The sequence below is a fragment of the Phyllobates terribilis genome, unplaced genomic scaffold (genome assembly GCF_046119375.1).
Source record: "Phyllobates terribilis strain yellow unplaced genomic scaffold, ASM4611937v1 Scaffold_3__8_contigs__length_932513732, whole genome shotgun sequence".
Lineage (NCBI taxonomy): Eukaryota > Metazoa > Chordata > Amphibia > Anura > Dendrobatidae > Phyllobates > Phyllobates terribilis.
This window is the reverse complement of record NW_027362763.1, coordinates 849,422,748-849,441,582: the sequence shown is the minus strand read 5'-3', so window position 1 is coordinate 849,441,582 and position 18,835 is coordinate 849,422,748. Positions and strand designations below refer to the sequence as shown.

Genomic DNA, 18,835 nt, shown 5'->3' with positions numbered 1-18,835 from the left:
AATAATACCAGTACATAGCAGTACCCTACCTTCATCTTGTTGGTGTCTGAGTCGAAGTAATCTGTGCCCATTACTGATCCAGCCACGGGCCCATCCATCGGGTCTGTCAGTTGTCACTTTCATCTCAGTCAATAAAACCTTTGAAAAAGTTATTTTCAGATATTTCTTGGCCTAGTCTTGACGTTTCCATTTCTGTGTCTTGTTCAGTGGATGTCAGGTTTCAGTTTCCTCATCTTGGCCTTATGTCTGAGCCCTGAACACCTTTTACTTCTGGGCACGCCGGGGAGGTTGCAGTTCTGTAATATGACCGCACTGGAGGATAATGGCTTCATGGTCACTTAACATTTGATTCTTCTTAGATCTTTGGCAGATAATCTGCATCTTTTTTTTCTCAACTTGTTTTTTGTGACCCTGTTGACTATTTGCAACAAAACCTTTAATGGTTCTGTGATCACACCTCAATATCTTAGCAATTTCAAGAGTGGTGCATCCCTTTTGTAACAACTTTTGACTCTTCAGAATCAGTTAAATCTTTTTTGGCCCATTTTGCCTGAGAGAAACAAGCTTCCTAATAACTCTGCACACCTTGATAAAGTATATTGTATACTTAGGCCTCATCTACCCTCATTACACACCTACACATCACCTGATCTGCTTCATCCAATAAGCGTTCATGTTTATACAGCTTGGAGCTGGAAAATCTGCATAAAATGAGTATATGGTCAAAATACTCACTTAACTAATAATTCTGCACACAGTGCACAATGTATGTACGTGTGAATCAGCCCACTTTGTTACCTACTTATTGTTTCCCCTCACATTCTGTGCTGCCAGTATTAGAGTTCAGCAAAAACATTTGCAGGACCCTGGTCTAGAGGTCACATCACCAATCTGTAGTCCCTGGACGAGAGCCTTGTGAACCTCCCCCTACCTAAAGGCATCTGTGTCACCTCTTCTGATTAGTAGGGCCTGCTAGACATCATTTTTGAGACGCATGTATGACGTTAGACCTACTAATCAGAAAACGCTGGGGATGACAGCAGGTAGGAGGAAATTCGCAGGGCTCTGGTCCGGCACCCACAGATTACTGACATGTCCTGTAGACCATGATTCTGCAGATGTTTTTGCTCAATTCTAGTCAATATCCTTGGTGTTTCTCCTTTTCTTGTCATCAGTTTTTGTGATTCTGTGACTGGTTCTTCATGGTGACATTATCACGAAAAATGGCAAAAAGCCACTTCAGTGGTGTGACAGTTACCTCTATGGGTGACCATTCATCAACTGGATTGAGGAATGGAGGACCAAGGACACGGGTAGCATTGGGACACATAAGAATCAGTAAGGGCAGTGTATCAGTAGATAGAATATTTGGCCAAAAATATTTTAAAATCTTGAAACCTCCTTCTAATGTGTATGGATAGCATAATCTTTTACACAGCAAAAAAATGCAAAACCTTTACCAAGTTTACATTGGGGGGTCCAAAACCTACAGTAACGCTCCTTCCCCATCTATGCCCTGATGTAACGGGTGTTATGTGTAGAGCGAGTCCACCTCAGCTCTTAAACTCTCTATAGAAAATAAAAAAATTATAATTTTTAATAGGAAACCATTTCTCTGGTTTATTTCCCTGATATGTGAGCTGTGAATATGTATCTGTACGAGATACCTTACATCTCGTATGTACGTCTCCTACCAGAAGTTGTAGAATGGTGATGGAAGATGCACTCCAGGCTTCTTCTCACGCTTCCACTCTTAAACATCTGGTGGGATAATTCTGCCTCTTGGTGGACTCTCATGGAAATTGACCAGCAGCTGAGATAAAAGTGATGTATTAAGGTTCAACTCTAGAGTACTGAAGTTCTATTTTACAATTCCTATAATTCATGTACATCGTTTTATATGCAAAAATAACAAAAAAAAAATAAAAAAAAACCTCCACACTTGGCTATTAAAACTCTGAGTGTCTATCACCAAATTCTCTTTTTCTCCATTGCTCTACCGTGTTGAATAGTGAATGAAGTCTCCAGCTTCTGCTCCCTTTTCATAGAGGAAACTGTTCAGACTTTTGACTCCGTTTGTCGTGAAAAAACAAGCTTTCTTTACTCTCGCTCCCCAGGTCCAGCTCCGATTCTCTGGTGACTGTTGTATCAGTGCTGAGATCACGTCAACAGCACTGCAGCCAATCACTGGGCTCAGCTCCTCTGTCCAGAGTAGAATGCATGAGCTGCTGAACTCGCTGATTGTCTTCACTGCTTTCAATGTGACGTTATGGTTGCAGCATAACACCAGTGACTGAGACTCTGCACTAGACATGGAGATGGTGAGAAAAGTACGTTTTTTAGGGTGAGGTTATACAACAAAATGAGGAATCAAGCAAAAGTTTTCTGAAAGGGGAAAACTCCTTTTAGGCTTCAGCACAGTCTAAGGAGATGGTTTATCACTACTACCTCTTTGTCCCATGTGGTGACAATATAATGCCTTCCAATGTCAAGGAATTATCTTCAAATAGGCACAATGACCATGACGTTCAGTGATTATTGCCTCTGGAAATAATAGCAATATCATGTCAATGTTGTTTCCTAACTGTTTGCTTTATACAACAGGAGACCCATCAAGACCTGGCCAACAAGAAAGGTCTCCATGTGGTGGAGTTTAGGGAAGAATGCGGTCCTTTACCCCGTATTGTGGCCTCTCCTCAAGGAGCACTCTCTACAGTCCCGGAACCTGAAGGAGAGATTCCTGACACAAAACTAGACTGGGAAGAAGTAAAAGTCACCCAAGGCTTAAAACGTTCCATCTGGGCCAACGTGAAGAGGACGGTCTGGTGAAAGTCTGAAAAATACCAATACATAAAGCAGACTGTTCCAATTAGATTTTTTTTTTTTTTTTTTTTTTTTTTACAGCTCATTATAATAAAATAAAAATGACAGCACTAATGAAGAATAAAGAGACTTTCCTGCGTGGATGCTCAACTGAAAGCGAATCTCTATCTTTTATCATCATTTTAGATTCAAAACATTGTGCTGTTAGTTTTTATCAATTTACAGTGGGTATGGAAAGTATTCAGACCCCTTTAAATTTTTCACTCTTTGTTTCATTGCAGCCATTTGGTAAATTCTAAAACATTCTTTTTTTTTCTTATTAAAGTACACTCTGCACCCCTTCTTCACTGAAGAAAAACAGAAATGTAGAAATTTTTCCAAATTTACTAAAAAAGAAAAACTGAAATATCACATGGTCATAAGTATTCAGACCCTTTGCTCAGACACTCATATTTAAGTAACATGCTGTCCATTTTCTTGTGATCCTCCTTGAGATGGTTCTACTCCTTCATTGGGGTCCAGCTGTGTTTAATTAAACTGATAGGACTTGATTTGGAAAGGCACACACCTGTCTATACAAGACCTCACAGCTCACAGTGCATGTCAGACCAAATGAGAATCATGAGCTCAAAGGAACTGCCCAAGGAGCTCAGAGACAGAATTGTGGCAAGGCACAGATCTGGCCAGGGTTACAAAAGAATTTCTGCAGTACTCAAGGTTCCTAGGAGCACAGTGGCCTCCATAATCCTTAAATGGAAGAAGTTTGGGACCACCAGAAGTCTTCCTAGACCTGGTCATCCAGCCAAACTGAGCAATCGTGGGAGAAGAGCCTTGGTGAGAAAGGTAAAGAAGAACCCCAAGATCACTGTGGCTGAGCTCCAGAGATGCAGTAGGGAGATGGGAGAAAGTTCCACAAAGTGAACTATCACTGCAGCCCTCCACCAGTCGGGCCTTTATGGCAGAGTGGCCTAACGGAAGCCTCTCCTCAGTGCAAGACATATGAAAGCCCGCAAAGAGTTTGCTCAAAAACACATGAAGGACTCCCAGACTATGAGAAATAAGATTCTTTGGTCTGATGAGATGAAGATAGAACTTTTGATGATTCTAAGCGGTATGTGTGGAGAAAACCAGGCACTGCTCATCACCTGCCCAATACAATCCAACAGTGAAACATGGTGGTGGCAGCATCATGCTATGGAGGTGTTTTTGAGCTGCAGGGACAGGACGACTGGTTGCAATTGAAGGAAACATGAATGCGGCCAAGTACAGAGATATCCTGGATGAAAACTTCTTCCAGAGTGCTCTGGACCTCAGACTTGGCCAAAGATTCACCTTCCAACAAGACAATGAGCCTAAGCACACAGCTAAAATAACAAAGGAGTGGCTTCAGAACAACAATTGAGCATCTCTGGAGAGACCTGAAAATGGCTGTCCACCAACGTTCACAATCCAACTTTACGGAACTGGAGAGGATCTACAAGGAAGAATAGCAGAGGATCCCCAAATCCAGGTGTGAAAATCTTGTTGCATCATTCCCGAGAAGACTCATGGCTGTACTAGCTCAAAAGGGTGCTTCTACTCAATACTGAGCAAAGGGTCTGAATTCTTATGACCATGTAATAGTTCAGTTTTTCTTTTTTAATAAATTTGCAAAAATGTCTACATTTCTGGGGTTTTTCTCAATCAAGATGGGGTGCAGAGTGTACATTAATGAGAAAAAAATGAACTTTTTAGAATTTACCAGATGGCTGCAATGAAACAAAGAGTGAAAAATTTAAAGGGGTCTGAATACTTTCCGTACCAACTGTATATCAGAGAAGAGAACTTGTCACACTTGTGATGGCAGAAACAAATGTTTATAGTTTCTTAGTTTCCAGTGTCCTTTAAAGTCACCATTCTTCTCACCCAGCTTTCCTCGTTGCTTACCTAGTTACTCCCCTATATCCAAAAATATGGGTATGAAGCGTTGGCGGTTGTGAGCACCTAGAATGACATATATCAATATGACCAAAGTAAACCAAAGTATGGATGAGAAACCTTGTGTCTTAATATCCGCGCTCCTCCATTTTCATAAAGGATCCAGTGTTTAAATAAAATCCATTTATTGCTAGCTAAAATCATGACCCTTTAGTGGCCCTAATGTTTTTGATATTATGCCGTTGAACCTTGAAGGCACTATTAATGATGGGAGCCCCATTTTTATATGCACTAGTCATAAATGATGCCTTAATGGCACAATTGCCAGCCATAAATGCTCCCAAAACAGCATGGAAGTCACAGATGCCCACACAACGGTGCATGAGACAATGGATGACCCTAGAACAACATGCCAACCACAGATGCACCCAAAAGTGTCAGCTGCAGGGGTTCCCACAAAAACATGCCTACCACAGATGCCCCCATAACCACATACCAGCCGCAGCTAATACCAACATGTCATCTCTACAACCAATGACTGGTACAAATAATCACATGTCCATCCAGACAGAGCAATAGATACAGGGTCATGTGACTGCTGCAGGCAATCACTGGCCACAGTGTTGACCAACAAATCCTTGCAATTGCCTGTAATTACTGGCTTTCTATTACAAGTCTGCATGTGAATAAGGTCTTAGCATCTACTTGACATGCGGTCCTTGTGCTAGTCATTATCCATTCTTACCCCTCTGATAACACTGACTCTATATTTGTGGACTCTGAGAGCTCACAAATACTTGTAACCTATTACCACCCTATAATGGACACCTCATACCCATCCTGGCGATACACAAGCTACAACCCAGTTCACGTTGTTCTTCGCTCCACCTTATTATTTCACCTTCTGAATTAAACCCAAGGATATCGCTTTGGTTATCAACACCAGACTGCGCCGCCCTCTCAAACAAAAAGTCGTAAATTAAAAAGCGCATCTTTTCAATTACAGACTCCTGATGAACGGTTGTGGCTCCTAAATTGCTTCTGCTGCACTTTCAATATCGGAATGAATATTGTTGCATTATTAAAGTTAATGAGTCTGGATAAAATGGTTCCACAGCCATAAATTAAAGTTTCTGTGCTGACTGCATCGTGCAGATGAAAAATTATTACTTATTGGCTATCATGACATCTGATTTGCAGTACAAGGAGCAAAACTCAGAGGGAAGCACTGGGCCCGCCTGTAACTATGATTAATGGCCGCTCTCCTTGTTTTAGCTAGAAGGCATTTTCATTAAATCAGCAAGTCTGTATAATTGTACTTATGTACAGTCGCTCTACTCTTGATTTAGGAGCAAAATTCCAGGAGAAAATATCCATTGGTGTCTGCCTACTAATTACTCTTGTTAAAACCCATCTAAAGTACAATCACTGCCTTTTAGTGTAGCTGAATAGCACTTTATACATGTCCATATAAGTAATAATAGAAGTTACAGTAGGCACAAAAATTACTTGTATGTTAATTACCTACTTTTAGTCCTAGAAGTGGAGCCACTTGGCTGAAGAGTCACAGTCGATGGTCCATAGACTTCTGTTTTTGCTTGATTGATGACCCCGAGACGGGAATGTGTCACCTCAAGCCATTTGTAGATGCCGTGATAATCCGTCCAATGTCGTACTGCAATGCACAGGCTGATCGCACATCTTCTGGCCCAAATGTGATAACGTCATATGTTTCTGTGAGGCTGTCCCGTTTGGGTCAGATGGGTGGACAGCCCCTGCATTGCAGTCCGACATCGGACCAATTATCATGGACATCTGAAAAAGCCCTCCGACAGCTGTTTTTCACGGTCTGTAATTGGACTGCAACACCTGGACACACTTAGGGCTCACTCAGCCTGACGTACAGCCAGCGTATAACTCGGACAAGTGCTACGTGATGTTTCATCTGATAGTACTCGCTCCAATGTTGCACTATGGAGCAATGGTGACTCAGCATGAGAAAAAATTTGTGTACTGCGATTGGCAGACGGAACTCACTCATACAAGTCAATGGGTGTGTGCAAAACATCGGAATGCACTCAGATGTCATCCGAATGCAGTGCGATTACCATGGAGGAGATGGAGAAATTACTTTCTCCGTCTCCTCCTCACCTGTTCTGTGATTCTTCTCATGCGAGAGGATCGGAGCACAGAGCACTGACACTCGGCTCCCGCTCGCAGCAGAGCGGAGCCGAGGGTTATACGCATATCGCATCTGATGCTATATGCTATTGTGACCGCAGCCTAACTCAAACTTTCTAGACTGTAAGTTCCAGTCAGGACCCGCAGTCATGACATTGTGGTTTGTATACTGACTGTGAAATACAGCCATCTGAATCCAGAATTAACCCCTTTACGACATTGGACGTATGAGTACGTCCAAGTTCGCATCCCCCTCTGGCACGGGCTCAGGCGCTGAGCCCTTATGTTTTCAGACACATGACATCTGATGAGCTGTCATGAGCCCCTAACAGCCGTAGGTGGAATCGTGATCCACCCGCTGCTATTAACAACATGTGACGCCGCTGTCCGACAGCGGCATTTAACATGCACGCGCTGCGGTTTTAGAATTTAGTGAACTTTGTAAAAAAAAAAAAAAAAAAAAAAGACGATGTGAAATTGCATTTTTTTTTTGCAATTTCACCACACTTGGAATTTTTTCGTGTTTTCCAGTACACTATATGGTAAAACCAATGGTGGTGTTCAAAAGTACAACTCGTCCTGCAAAAAATAAGCCCTCACATGGCCATATTGATGGAAAAATAAAAAAGTTATGGGTCTGGGAAGAAGAGGAGCAAAAAATGAAAACAGAAAAACCCAAAGTGGGTCTAGAGACTATGATAGATTTGTGGTCTATTCATGAAAAACACAGAATTGATCAGTCATTATCAAAATTTTCAATTCTGAGGTAAAATCTGTATTCAGTGAAGACAGACTTTCCAATTACTGAGCTAGGAAATGGTGGCTGCTATGGATACAATTCATATCCGTAGCAGCTGCCATCTCCTATCTCAGCAATGGGAAAGTCGTAACTGAATACAGATTTTACCTCAGAATTGAAAATTTTGATAATGACTGATCAATTGTGGCAGCAAAAGAAGCCGATTTCTTTTGTAATTTATCTTATGTGCACTATTAATTTATAACAATTAAAACGACGGTTATGCTTTAGGCTGAGTAAGGCCTCGCTCATTTTTGACGTCCATGTTCTATCTGTGTTTTTCATGAATAGACAACAAAGGTATCACAGCCTATGGTGCTGTTCACATGTTTTTGCACACAGGCCAAAAAGAACCACAAATATCTGTCTGTTTTTTATCCAAGTCGTGGATGACTGAAAATCGGTCTGTTTTTTCACATGTAATTAACCCCTTAGTGACCAAGCCAAGTTTTTCACATGTCCCCTATTGGGCAATAACTCTGAAATGTTTCATGTCCCAGTGATTTTGAGATTTTGTGACACATTGTACTTTGTCAGTGGTAAATTTAGGTCAATAACTTTTTGCACTTATTTCTACAAATATCAAACATTTTGACAATTTTTTTTTTTAAATTCGCAATTTTCAAACTTTGAATGTTTATTCCTATAATACCACACAAAAAAGTTAACAAATAACATTTACCTCATGTCTGCTTTACTTCAGCACCATTTGTAAAATAGTTTAATATTTTGTTAGAATTTTAGAAGGTTTAAAAATGCAGCAACAATTTTAATTTTTTTTCAAAGAAATTTACAAAACATTTATTTTTAGGGACCTATTCAATTTTAAAATGACTTTTTTGGACATGTATATCAGAAAACCCCCAAAAGAGGTAACCTATTCAAAACTCCTGTTAGGTCATTTATTAACCCTTCAGGTGCTTTTCAGGAATTAACACACAGTGGAATGCCTGGAATGAAAAATTATATTTTTACCACAAAAATGTTGCTAACATCTGAATAGACCATTATGGACGGCAGACCCTAGGGCCATTACTTGGCCTTGGAGAGCCATGGCAACCATCAGGACCACGCAATCAGGATCTCAGGGTGCCAATGGAGTAAAAGAGGGAGCTTCCATGCTCTGTTAACCATCTAGATGCAGTTGTCACTATTGACAGCAGCATCTAAGGGGTAAAATGGCCATGGTCGATGTCAACACTGATTGTGGTGAATGCACAAGGGTGTCAGCTATAGTGTACAGCTGAAAATTGCTGCATTTTTAACAAATGTGTGATCATATACTCATATCTAAGGTCAGTAATAAGATGTATTGGTGGTCACTAAAGAGTTAAAACAAACATGACTGAGGCCTTAGTATATGTCCTGGCAAGAATGTGTAGACGCCGCTCACCTCCTGATGCTTGCTGGACATCCCTTTGTATCATACAGCACATGGGGCCATCAAAGTACTGAATTTATTTAATGTAGATAATAACTATACTAATAGCGTAGCTAAAAGCTTTTTAATCATTCTCTAAGTCAGCGGTTGCGCTTTAGGGTGGTGACAGGTTCCAATCAAATCTTTGTGTATATATACAGTACAGACCAAAAGTTTGGACACACCTCATTTAAAGATTTTTCTGTATTTTCATGACTTTGAAAATTGTACATTCACACTGAAGGCATCAAAACTATGAATTAACACATGTGGAATTATATACTTAAAAAAAAGTGTGAAATAACTGAAAATATGTCTTATATTCTAGGTTCTTCAAAGTAGCCACCTTTTGCTTTGATGACTGCTTTGCACACTCTTGGCATTCTCTTGATGAGCTTCAAGAGGTAGTCACCGGAAATGGTTTTCACTTCACAGGTGTTCCCTGTCAGGTTTAATAAGTGGGATTTCTTGCCTTATAAATGGGGTTGGGACCATCAGTTGGGTTGTGCAGAACTCTGGTGGATACACAGCTGATAGTCCTACTGAATAGACTGTTAGCTGCTTTTTTCTTGCCATAATACAAATTCTAAGTAAAGAAAAACTAGTGTCCATCATTACTTTAAGAAATGAAGGTCAGTCAGTCCGAAAAATTGGGCAAACTTTGAATGTGTCCCCAAGTGCAGTTGCTAAAACCATCAAGCGCTACAAAGAAACTGGCTCACATGAGGACCGCCCCAGGTAAGGAAGACCAATAGTCACCTCTGCTTCTGAGGATAAGTTTATCCGAGTCACCAGCCTCAGAAATCACAGGTTAACAGCAGCTCAGATTATAGACCAGGTCAATGCCACACAGAGTTCTAGCAGCAGACACATCTCTTCAACAACTGTTAAGAGGAGACTTTGTGCTGCAGGCCTTCATGGCAAAATAGCTGCTAGGAAACCACTGCTAAGGACAGGCTACAAGCAGAAGAGACTTGTTTGGGCTAAAGAACACAAGGAATGGACATTAGACCAGTGAAAATCTGTGCTTTGGTCAGATGAGTCCAAATTTGAGATCTTTGATTCCAACCACCGTGTCTTTGTGCGACGCAGAAAAGGTGAACGGATGGACTCTACATGCCTGGTTCCCACCGTGAAGCATGGAGGAGGAGGTGTGATGGTGTGGGGGTGCTTTGCTGGTGATACTGTTGGGGATTTATTCGAAATTGAAGACATACTGAACCAGCATGGCTACCACAGCATCTTGCAGCTGCATGCTATTCCATCTGGTTTGCGTTTAGTTGGACCATCATTTATTTTTCAACAGGACAATGACCCCAAACACACCTCCAGGCTGTGTAAGGGCTATTTGACCAAGAACGAGAGTGATGGGGTGCTACGCCAGATGACCTGGCCTCCACAGTCACCAGACCTGAACCCAATCGAGATGGTTTGGGGTGAGCTGGACAGCAGAGTGAAGACAAAAGGGCCAACAAGTGCTAAGCATCTCTGGGATTGTTGGAAGACCATTTCCGGTGACTAACTCTTGAAGCTCATCAAAAGAATGCCAAGAGTGTGAAAAGCAGTCATCATAGCAAAAGGTGGCTACTTTGAAGAACCTAGAATATAAGACATATTTTCAGTAGTTTCACACTTTTTTGTTAAGTATATAATTCCACATGTGTTAATTCATAGTTTTGATGCCTTCAGTGTGAATGTACAATTTTCAAAGTCATGAAAATACAGAAAAATCTTTAAATGAGAAGGTGTGTCCAAACTTTTGGTCTGTACTGTGTATCTATCTATCTATATATATATATATATATATATATATACATACAGTACTGGTATTCCAATTTTTCTGATCCCTACGTCAAATGAAATAGGTTAAAGCTGCAGTTCGCTATGAAACGTGTTCCCTTTTAAAATGCCATTTTTACTTACACCCACTTCTGAAATTTGCAATTGGTGGTTGGAGATGCTACGTCAGACCAGCCACAGGAGCTACTGCCGCCAACTGCAAATACTTTATGTATTTTACGTGAACTCAATGAGGGAACCGATGCATCATATGGCTTATTCCGGTTGTCCTAGCAATGTCCTCATTGCATGGATTTGAGGAAATCTCTACAAGCTCTACGATGTTTCCATAAATGCACATCAGCACATACTGCTCTACTACACCGCCTAAAGGATTCCATATATTATACAGTGGGGGAAAAAGTATTTAGTCAGCCACCAATTGTGCAAGTTCTCCCACTTAAGATGAGAGAGGCCTGTAATTGACATCATAGGTAGACCTCAACTATGAGAGACAAAATGAGAAAACAAAACAAATCCTGAAAATCACATTGTCTGATTTGGAAAGAATTTTTTTTCAAATTTTGGTGGAAAATAAGTATTTGGTCAATTACAAAAGTTCATCTCAATACTTTGTTATATATCCTTTGTTGGCAATGACAGAGGTCAAACGTTTTCTGTAAGTCTTCACACAGTTGGCACACACTGTTGCTGGTATGTTGGCCCATTCCTCCATGCAGATCTCCTCTAGAGCTGTGATGTTTTGGGGCTGTCGCTGGGCAACACGGACTTTTAACTCCCTCCCAAAGGTTTTCTGTAACGGGTCTGGGAGGCGGAACCTCTGAGCTACTATACAAGGGGGCGGTCCTTGTAAGGGAGCGGGTGGCGACCAGGCAGGCAGTCACAGCAGGTGACCGGGACAGTCTCTAGAAGAACGGGCAGGAGGTCACGGCAAGTGACCGGGGCAGTCTCTGGGTGAACGGGCAGATGGTCACGGCAAGTGACCGGGGCAGTCTCTGGGTGAACGGGCAGATGGTCACGGCAAGTGACCGGGGCAGTCTCTGGGTGAACGGGAAGATGGTCACGGCAAGTGACCGGGGCAGTCTCTGGGTGAACGGGCAGATGGTCACGGCAAGTGACCGGGGCAGTCTCTGGGTAAAGGGTTGGTACGACCTGTGGTGGCTGATGGTAGACGTGAGCTCCCAGGTGAGCAGGCGAGAGTCTCTGGATAAACGGGTGGTCACAGCATGTGACGGCGGAGCTCCCAGAAAGACCAACAGACAGGCGGCAGATGAGCGCTCCCAGGTGAGCGGGCAGAAGTCTCTGGACAGGCGGGTGGTCACAGCACGTGACGGCAGAGCCTCCAGGTAGGCTAGCAGACTGGCAACAGATGAGCGCTCCCAGGTGAGCGAGCAGGAGTCACTGGACAGGCAGGTGGTCACAGCATGTGACGGCAGAGCCTCCAGGTAGGCTAGCAGGCAGGTAGCAGATGTGCGCTCCCAGGTGAGCGGGCAAGCTGGTCCATAGACAGACTGACAAGAGTTGGAAGGCAGACCGTCGGACCTCAGGCAAGCAGGCAGGTAGTTGATGTGCGCTCCCAGGTGAGCGGGCAAGCTGGTCCTTAGACAGACTGACAGGAGTAGTAAGGCAGACCGTCGGACCTCAGGCTAGCAGGCAGGTAGTTGAATATCAGGCTGGCAGGAATCTGGCAAGTATCTGGCAGGTAACTGGCAACGGGACCTGAGGGCTGAAGCAGAGTAGTGAACAGTGCAACAACATTGCTCGGGCACCTCCATTTTGGAGGAGGTGCCTTATATATGGTAAAGTCTTCCGGCCATTGGCCGGGGACTCCTTAGGACGGCGCGCGCGGCCCCTTTAAGAGGGAGGAAGCGCGCGCGCGCCCTAAGCACAGTGGCCGGGAAGGAGCGCGCGCTGCCAGCAGAGCGGGAGGAGGACGCCAGGCTCGGAGCAGAGAGGTGAGGGGAACAGCGTCCCTGCCTAGCAGAGGGCAGGGACGCCGACGCTACAGTACCCCCCCCTTAGGCCCCCCCTTTTTTAGGCCAGACAGAAATTTAGCTAGGATGAGAGGGGCATGGATGTTCTCCCGGGGCTCCCACGTTCTCTCCTCAGGACCAAACCCCTTCCAATCTACTAGAAAAAAGGTCTTTCCTCTTACCCTTTTGGTGGCAAGAATGTTCTCTACCTCAAACTCGTCCTCAGCAGAAACCGGAGCAGGAGGCATACCTGTAGACTTGGAAAAAGAGTTAAGTACCACAGGTTTGAGGAGAGATACATGGAAGGAGTTAGGGATCCGTAAGTTGGCCGGGAGTTTCAATTTATAGGCCACCGGGTTGATCTGACTGATGACCTCCAGAGGACCGATGAACCGAGGCCCTAACTTATAGGAAGGAATCTTGAGCCGGACATACTTGGACGAGAGCCAGACCTTATCCCCTGGACGGAATTGAGGAGGATCCAGACGTTTTTTGTCGGCATGTCTTTTCATACGCTCGGATGACAGAAGGAGTGCGGACCGGGTACTTTCCCATGTGGAGGAAAATTTGTTAACAAGAGATTCCGCAGCCGGATTGTCCACCGAGGTGGAGACGGGAAACGGGATCCGAGGATGCTGACCGAAGACTACAAAAAACGGGGATTTGGAGGAAGATTCGCTCTCGTGATTGTTGTACGAGAATTCGGCCCATGGCAGGAGATCCACCCAGTCAGAATGGTGGGCATTAACGAAGTGCCGGAGGTAACTGGTCAGGATCTGATTGATCCGCTCCACTTGACCATTAGACTGTGGGTGGTAAGCGGAGGAGAAGTCCAGGGTGACGTCTAGCAATTTACAAGTGGCTCTCCAGAAACGAGAAGTGAACTGTACCCCACGATCCGACACGATGTGACGGGGCAGGCCATGAAGACGGAAAATGTGGCGGATAAAGTCTTTAGCCAGCTCGGGTGCAGACGGGAGGCCTGGCAGGGGAATGAAGTGAGCCATCTTGGAAAAGCGGTCAGCGACCACCCAAATGACCGTACAACCGGCAGAGACGGGAAGATCAGTTATGAAGTCCATCGCTATATGCTGCCAGGGGGCAGCAGGTACTGGCAGAGGAAGAAGGCGACCGGCTGGCAGGTGTCTCGGAACTTTGTTGCGGGCACAGGACACACAGGCAGAAACAAAGTCTATTACATCCTTGCGCAGGTTAGGCCACCAGTAGTGCCGGGAAATAAGCTGGAGGGTCTTTTTCTGACCGGCGTGGCCAGCTAGTTTAGACGAATGACCCCAGTGTAGGATCTTCTCCCGAACAGGTACCGATACGAACGTCTTACCGGGAGGGAGACGATTTAGACTCACGGGAGCCACCTTCATTACTCTGGCGGGATCGATGATATGTTTAGGTTCTTCCTCGAGATCAGATACCAGAAAGGATCGGGACAAGGCATCTGCTTTGATGTTCTTGTCAGCCGGGCGAAAATGTAGAACAAAATCAAAGCGAGCAAAAAACAAGGACCACCGGGCTTGGCGTGGATTAAGTCTCTGGGCATGCTGGAGATAAGCCAAGTTCTTGTGGTCAGTGTAAATTATTACCGGATGAAGAGCCCCCTCGAGTAGGTAACGCCACTCCTCCAATGCCAGCTTGATGGCCAATAACTCTCGGTCTCCTATGGAATAATTGCGCTTTGAGGAGGAGAAGAGTTTAGAGAAGAAGCCGCAAGTTACCATCCTCCCGGAAGAAGATTTTTGAGTAAGTACAGCTCCGGCTCCAGAGGAGGAGGCGTCAACCTCCAGAAAGAACTGCTTGTTGCCGTCCGGACGATGCAGCACCGGGGCGGAAGAGAAGGCCTGTTTTAAGGAAAGAAAGGCCTCCTCTGCTTCGGGCGGCCACTCTTTGGGATTAGTACCCTTACGGGTGAGCGCGGAAATTGGGGCAGTGCGGGAAGAGAAGTGCGGTATGAAGAGGCGGTAGTAGTTGGCGAAACCCAGGAACCGCTGAATGGCCTTCAACCCCTCCGGTCGGGGCCATTTCTCGATGGCAGACAGTTTCTCTGGATCCATTCGTAGGCCGGTCTGAGAAATAATGTAGCCCAAAAACGGAAGCGAGGTCTGCTCAAAGAGGCACTTCTCATATTTAGCGAAGAGGTGGTTCTGCCTGAGCCTGAGCAGGACCTGACGAACGTCCCTCCGGTGAGTCTGGAGATCCGGAGAGTAGACTAAGATGTCGTCCAGGTACACCACAATGCAGGAGTAGAGAAGGTCCCGGAAGATGTCATTGACCAACTCTTGAAAGACGGCAGGAGCGTTACAGAGACCAAAGGGCATTACCAGATATTCATAGTGGCCGTCCCGGGTGTTGAATGCAGTCTTCCATTCATCCCCTTGACGGATACGGACCAGGTTGTACGCCCCACGGAGGTCCAGTTTGGTGAAGACTCTAGCCCCCCTCAGGCGATCAAATAATTCTGGAATGAGCGGAAGGGGGTACTTATTCTTCACCGTGATCTGGTTAAGGCCTCTATAGTCTATACAGGGACGGAGAGAGCCGTCCTTCTTTTTTACGAAGAAGAAGCCTGCTCCCGCCGGGGAGGTAGATTTCCGGATGAATCCCCTGGCCAAATTCTCCTCAATATATTTGGACATCGACCGGGTCTCAGCAGCGGACAATGGGTAAATACGCCCACGGGGAGGAGTAGTACCGGGTAACAGGTCGATAGGACAGTCGTATGGTCTATGAGGGGGTAATGTCTCTGCCTCCTTTTTATTAAAGACATCAGCAAATGACCAATAGGGAATCGGAAGTCCAGGTAGATTAGTTGGGGTAGGAGAAGGACGGACGGGATGAACAGGAACCAAACAAGTCTTATGACAGTCCTGTCCCCAGCGAAGGACTTCTCCGGTCTGCCAGTCAAGCACGGGTGCATGTCTCTGGAGCCAAGGTAGACCTAGTAAGAGGGTGTGAGAGAGTCCAGGCAGAACATGAAAAGAGATGCTCTCAGAATGCAGCATTCCCACCTGCAGAGTTACGGATTCGGTGATGAGTTGGATGGGACGTGGTAAGAGGCCCCCATCCACAGCAGCGACAGTTATTGGTACAGCCAGAGGTTTGGTGGGAATGCGGTATTTTTCTACCAGGGACTGTGAGATAAGATTCCCGGCCGCTCCAGAGTCAAGTTGGGCTAGTTCGAAATAACGATTCTCCCCGCAGATAATAGAGACTGAGAGTAGCAGAGATGGAGAGGATTTATTCTTGTCTAGGTTGACCTCTCTGAGCGAACCTAGACACAGGTGTTTCCCGACCTCTCCGGGCAGGTACAGATCCGGTGCTCCTTACTGCCACAGTAGAAGCAGCTCCCTTCGGCACGGCGTAAGTCCTGACGGGTTTTGACCATCTTGGTCTGGTCGACCTGCATAGGCTCAGGGGAGTGTACCTGGGGAGAGACGGATTTCTGAAAAGTAGGAGCTAGACGTGGAAACCTCCTCTCACGGGTGACCTCTTTGGCACGCTCCTGGAACCGTAGGTCAATCCGGGTGGCAAGAGTTATTAGGTCATCGAGAGTGGTAGGAATGTCCCGACCGGCAAGTTCATCTTTAATACGGCCGGACAGACCCTCCCAGAAGACGGATACCAGAGCGTCGTTATCCCAGGCCAGCTCCGAGGCAAGGGTACGGAACCGTATGGCATATTGGCCCACGGTGAGACTTCCCTGACGGAGACGTAGCAGAGATGATGCGGATGAGGTCTTCCGTCCGGGTTCGTCGAAGACTTTCCGGAAAGCCATGAGAAAGGCAGGCAAGTCGGACACCAGGGGGTCTCCTCTCTCCCATAGAGGATTTAGTCAGGCCAGGGCCTCCCCGGTGAGATGGGACATGATGAAGGCAATTTTGGCCCGGTCGGAGTTAAACTGGTGGGACTGGAGTTCAAAGTGCAGGGTGCACTGATTTATGTAGCCCCGAGCCTGGGTGGAGTCGCCTCCGAAGCGAGGAGGTGCAGAAAGCCGGGCTCCGGGGTAGGATACCATGGTATTGGTGGTGGTTGCTGGTGGAGCAGTCAGAGTGTCCAGACGAGAATTGACATTCCGCAGGTGACCCAGGATGGACTCCTGTTGGGACCTCTGACGGGACAGTTCATGACAGAGGTCCGAGAGCGAGGGAGCTTGGGTGCCACCGGGTTCCATGGCCCGAGCAAACTGTAACGGGTCTGGGAGGCGGAACCTCTGAGCTACTATACAAGGGGGCGGTCCTTGTAAGGGAGCGGGTGGCGACCAGGCAGGCAGTCACAGCAGGTGACCGGGACAGTCTCTAGAAGAACGGGCAGGAGGTCACGGCAAGTGACCGGGGCAGTCTCTGGGTGAACGGGCAGATGGTCACGGCAAGTGACCGGGGCAGTCTCTGGGTGAACGGGCAGATGGTCACGGCAAGTGACCGGGGCAGTCTCTGGGTGAACGGGAAGATGGTCACGGCAAGTGACCGGGGCAGTCTCTGGGTGAACGGGCAGATGGTCACGGCAAGTGACCGGGGCAGTCTCTGGGTAAAGGGTTGGTACGACCTGTGGCGGCTGATGGTAGACGTGAGCTCCCAGGTGAGCAGGCGAGAGTCTCTGGATAAACGGGTGGTCACAGCATGTGACGGCGGAGCTCCCAGGAAGACCAACAGACAGGCGGCAGATGAGCGCTCCCAGGTGAGCGGGCAGAAGTCTCTGGACAGGCGGGTGGTCACAGCACGTGACGGCAGAGCCTCCAGGTAGGCTAGCAGACTGGCAACAGATGAGCGCTCCCAGGTGAGCGAGCAGGAGTCACTGGACAGGCAGGTGGTCACAGCACGTGACGGCAGAGCCTCCAGGTAGGCTAGCAGGCAGGTAGCAGATGTGCGCTCCCAGGTGAGCGGGCAAGCTGGTCCATAGACAGACTGACAAGAGTTGGAAGGCAGACCGTCGGACCTCAGGCAAGCAGGCAGGTAGTTGATGTGCGCTCCCAGGTGAGCGGGCAAGCTGGTCCTTAGACAGACTGACAGGAGTAGTAAGGCAGACCGTCGGACCTCAGGCTAGCAGGCAGGTAGTTGAATATCAGGCTGGCAGGAATCTGGCAGAAATCTGGCAAGTATCTGGCAGGTAACTGGCAACGGGACCTGAGGGCTGAAGCAGAGTAGTGAACAGTGCAACAACATTGCTCGGGCACCTCCATTTTGGAGGAGGTGCCTTATATATGGTAAAGTCCTCCGGCCATTGGCCGGGGACTCCTTAGGACGGCGCGCGCGGCCCCTTTAAGAGGGAGGAAGCGCGCGCGCGCCCTAAGCACAGTGGCCGGGAAGGAGCGCGCGCTGCCAGCAGAGCGGGAGGAGGACGCCAGGCTCGGAGCAGAGAGGTGAGGGGAACAGCGTCCCTGCCTAGCAGAGGGCAGGGACGCCGACGCTACATTTTCTATAAGGTTTAGAGATGGAGACTGGGTAGGCCACTCCAGGACCATGAAATGCTTCGTACGAAGCCACTCCTTTGTTGCCCTGGCGGTGTACTTGGGATCATTGTCATGCTGAAAGACCCAGCCACGTTTCATCTTCAATGCCCTTGCTGATGGAAGGAGGTTTGCACTCAAAATCTCATGATACTTGGCCCCATTCATTCTTTCATGTACACGGATCAGTCGTCCTGGTCCCTTGGCAGAAAAACTGCCCCAAACATTATGTTGCCACCCCTGTGCTTCACAGTAGGTATGGTGTTCTTTGGATGCAATTCAGCATTCTTTCTCCTCCAGACACGCTGAGTTGTGTTTCTACCAAACAGTTCTACTTTGGTTTCATCTGACCATATGACATTCTCCTAATACTCTTCTGGATCATCCAAATGCTCTCTAGCAAACTTCAGACAGGCCCGGACATGTAATGGCTTAAGCAGGGGGAACACGTCTGGCACTTCAGGATC

At 46.5% G+C, this 18,835-nt stretch overlaps 1 protein-coding gene across 1 annotated transcript in view; it reads left to right on the top strand.

Moving 5' to 3' along the window:
• MRPS5 (mitochondrial ribosomal protein S5) overlaps nucleotides 1-3,062 on the top strand; it is a 116,820-nt gene extending 113,758 nt beyond the window's left edge. The window contains exon 11 of the mRNA XM_073672537.1: nucleotides 2,605-3,062. Within this exon, the coding sequence (XP_073528638.1) occupies nucleotides 2,605-2,829 (225 nt within the window). The 3' untranslated portion in view covers nucleotides 2,830-3,062. The remainder of the gene's footprint in view (nucleotides 1-2,604) is intronic.
• The last annotated feature ends 15,773 nt before the right edge of the window (nucleotides 3,063-18,835 follow it).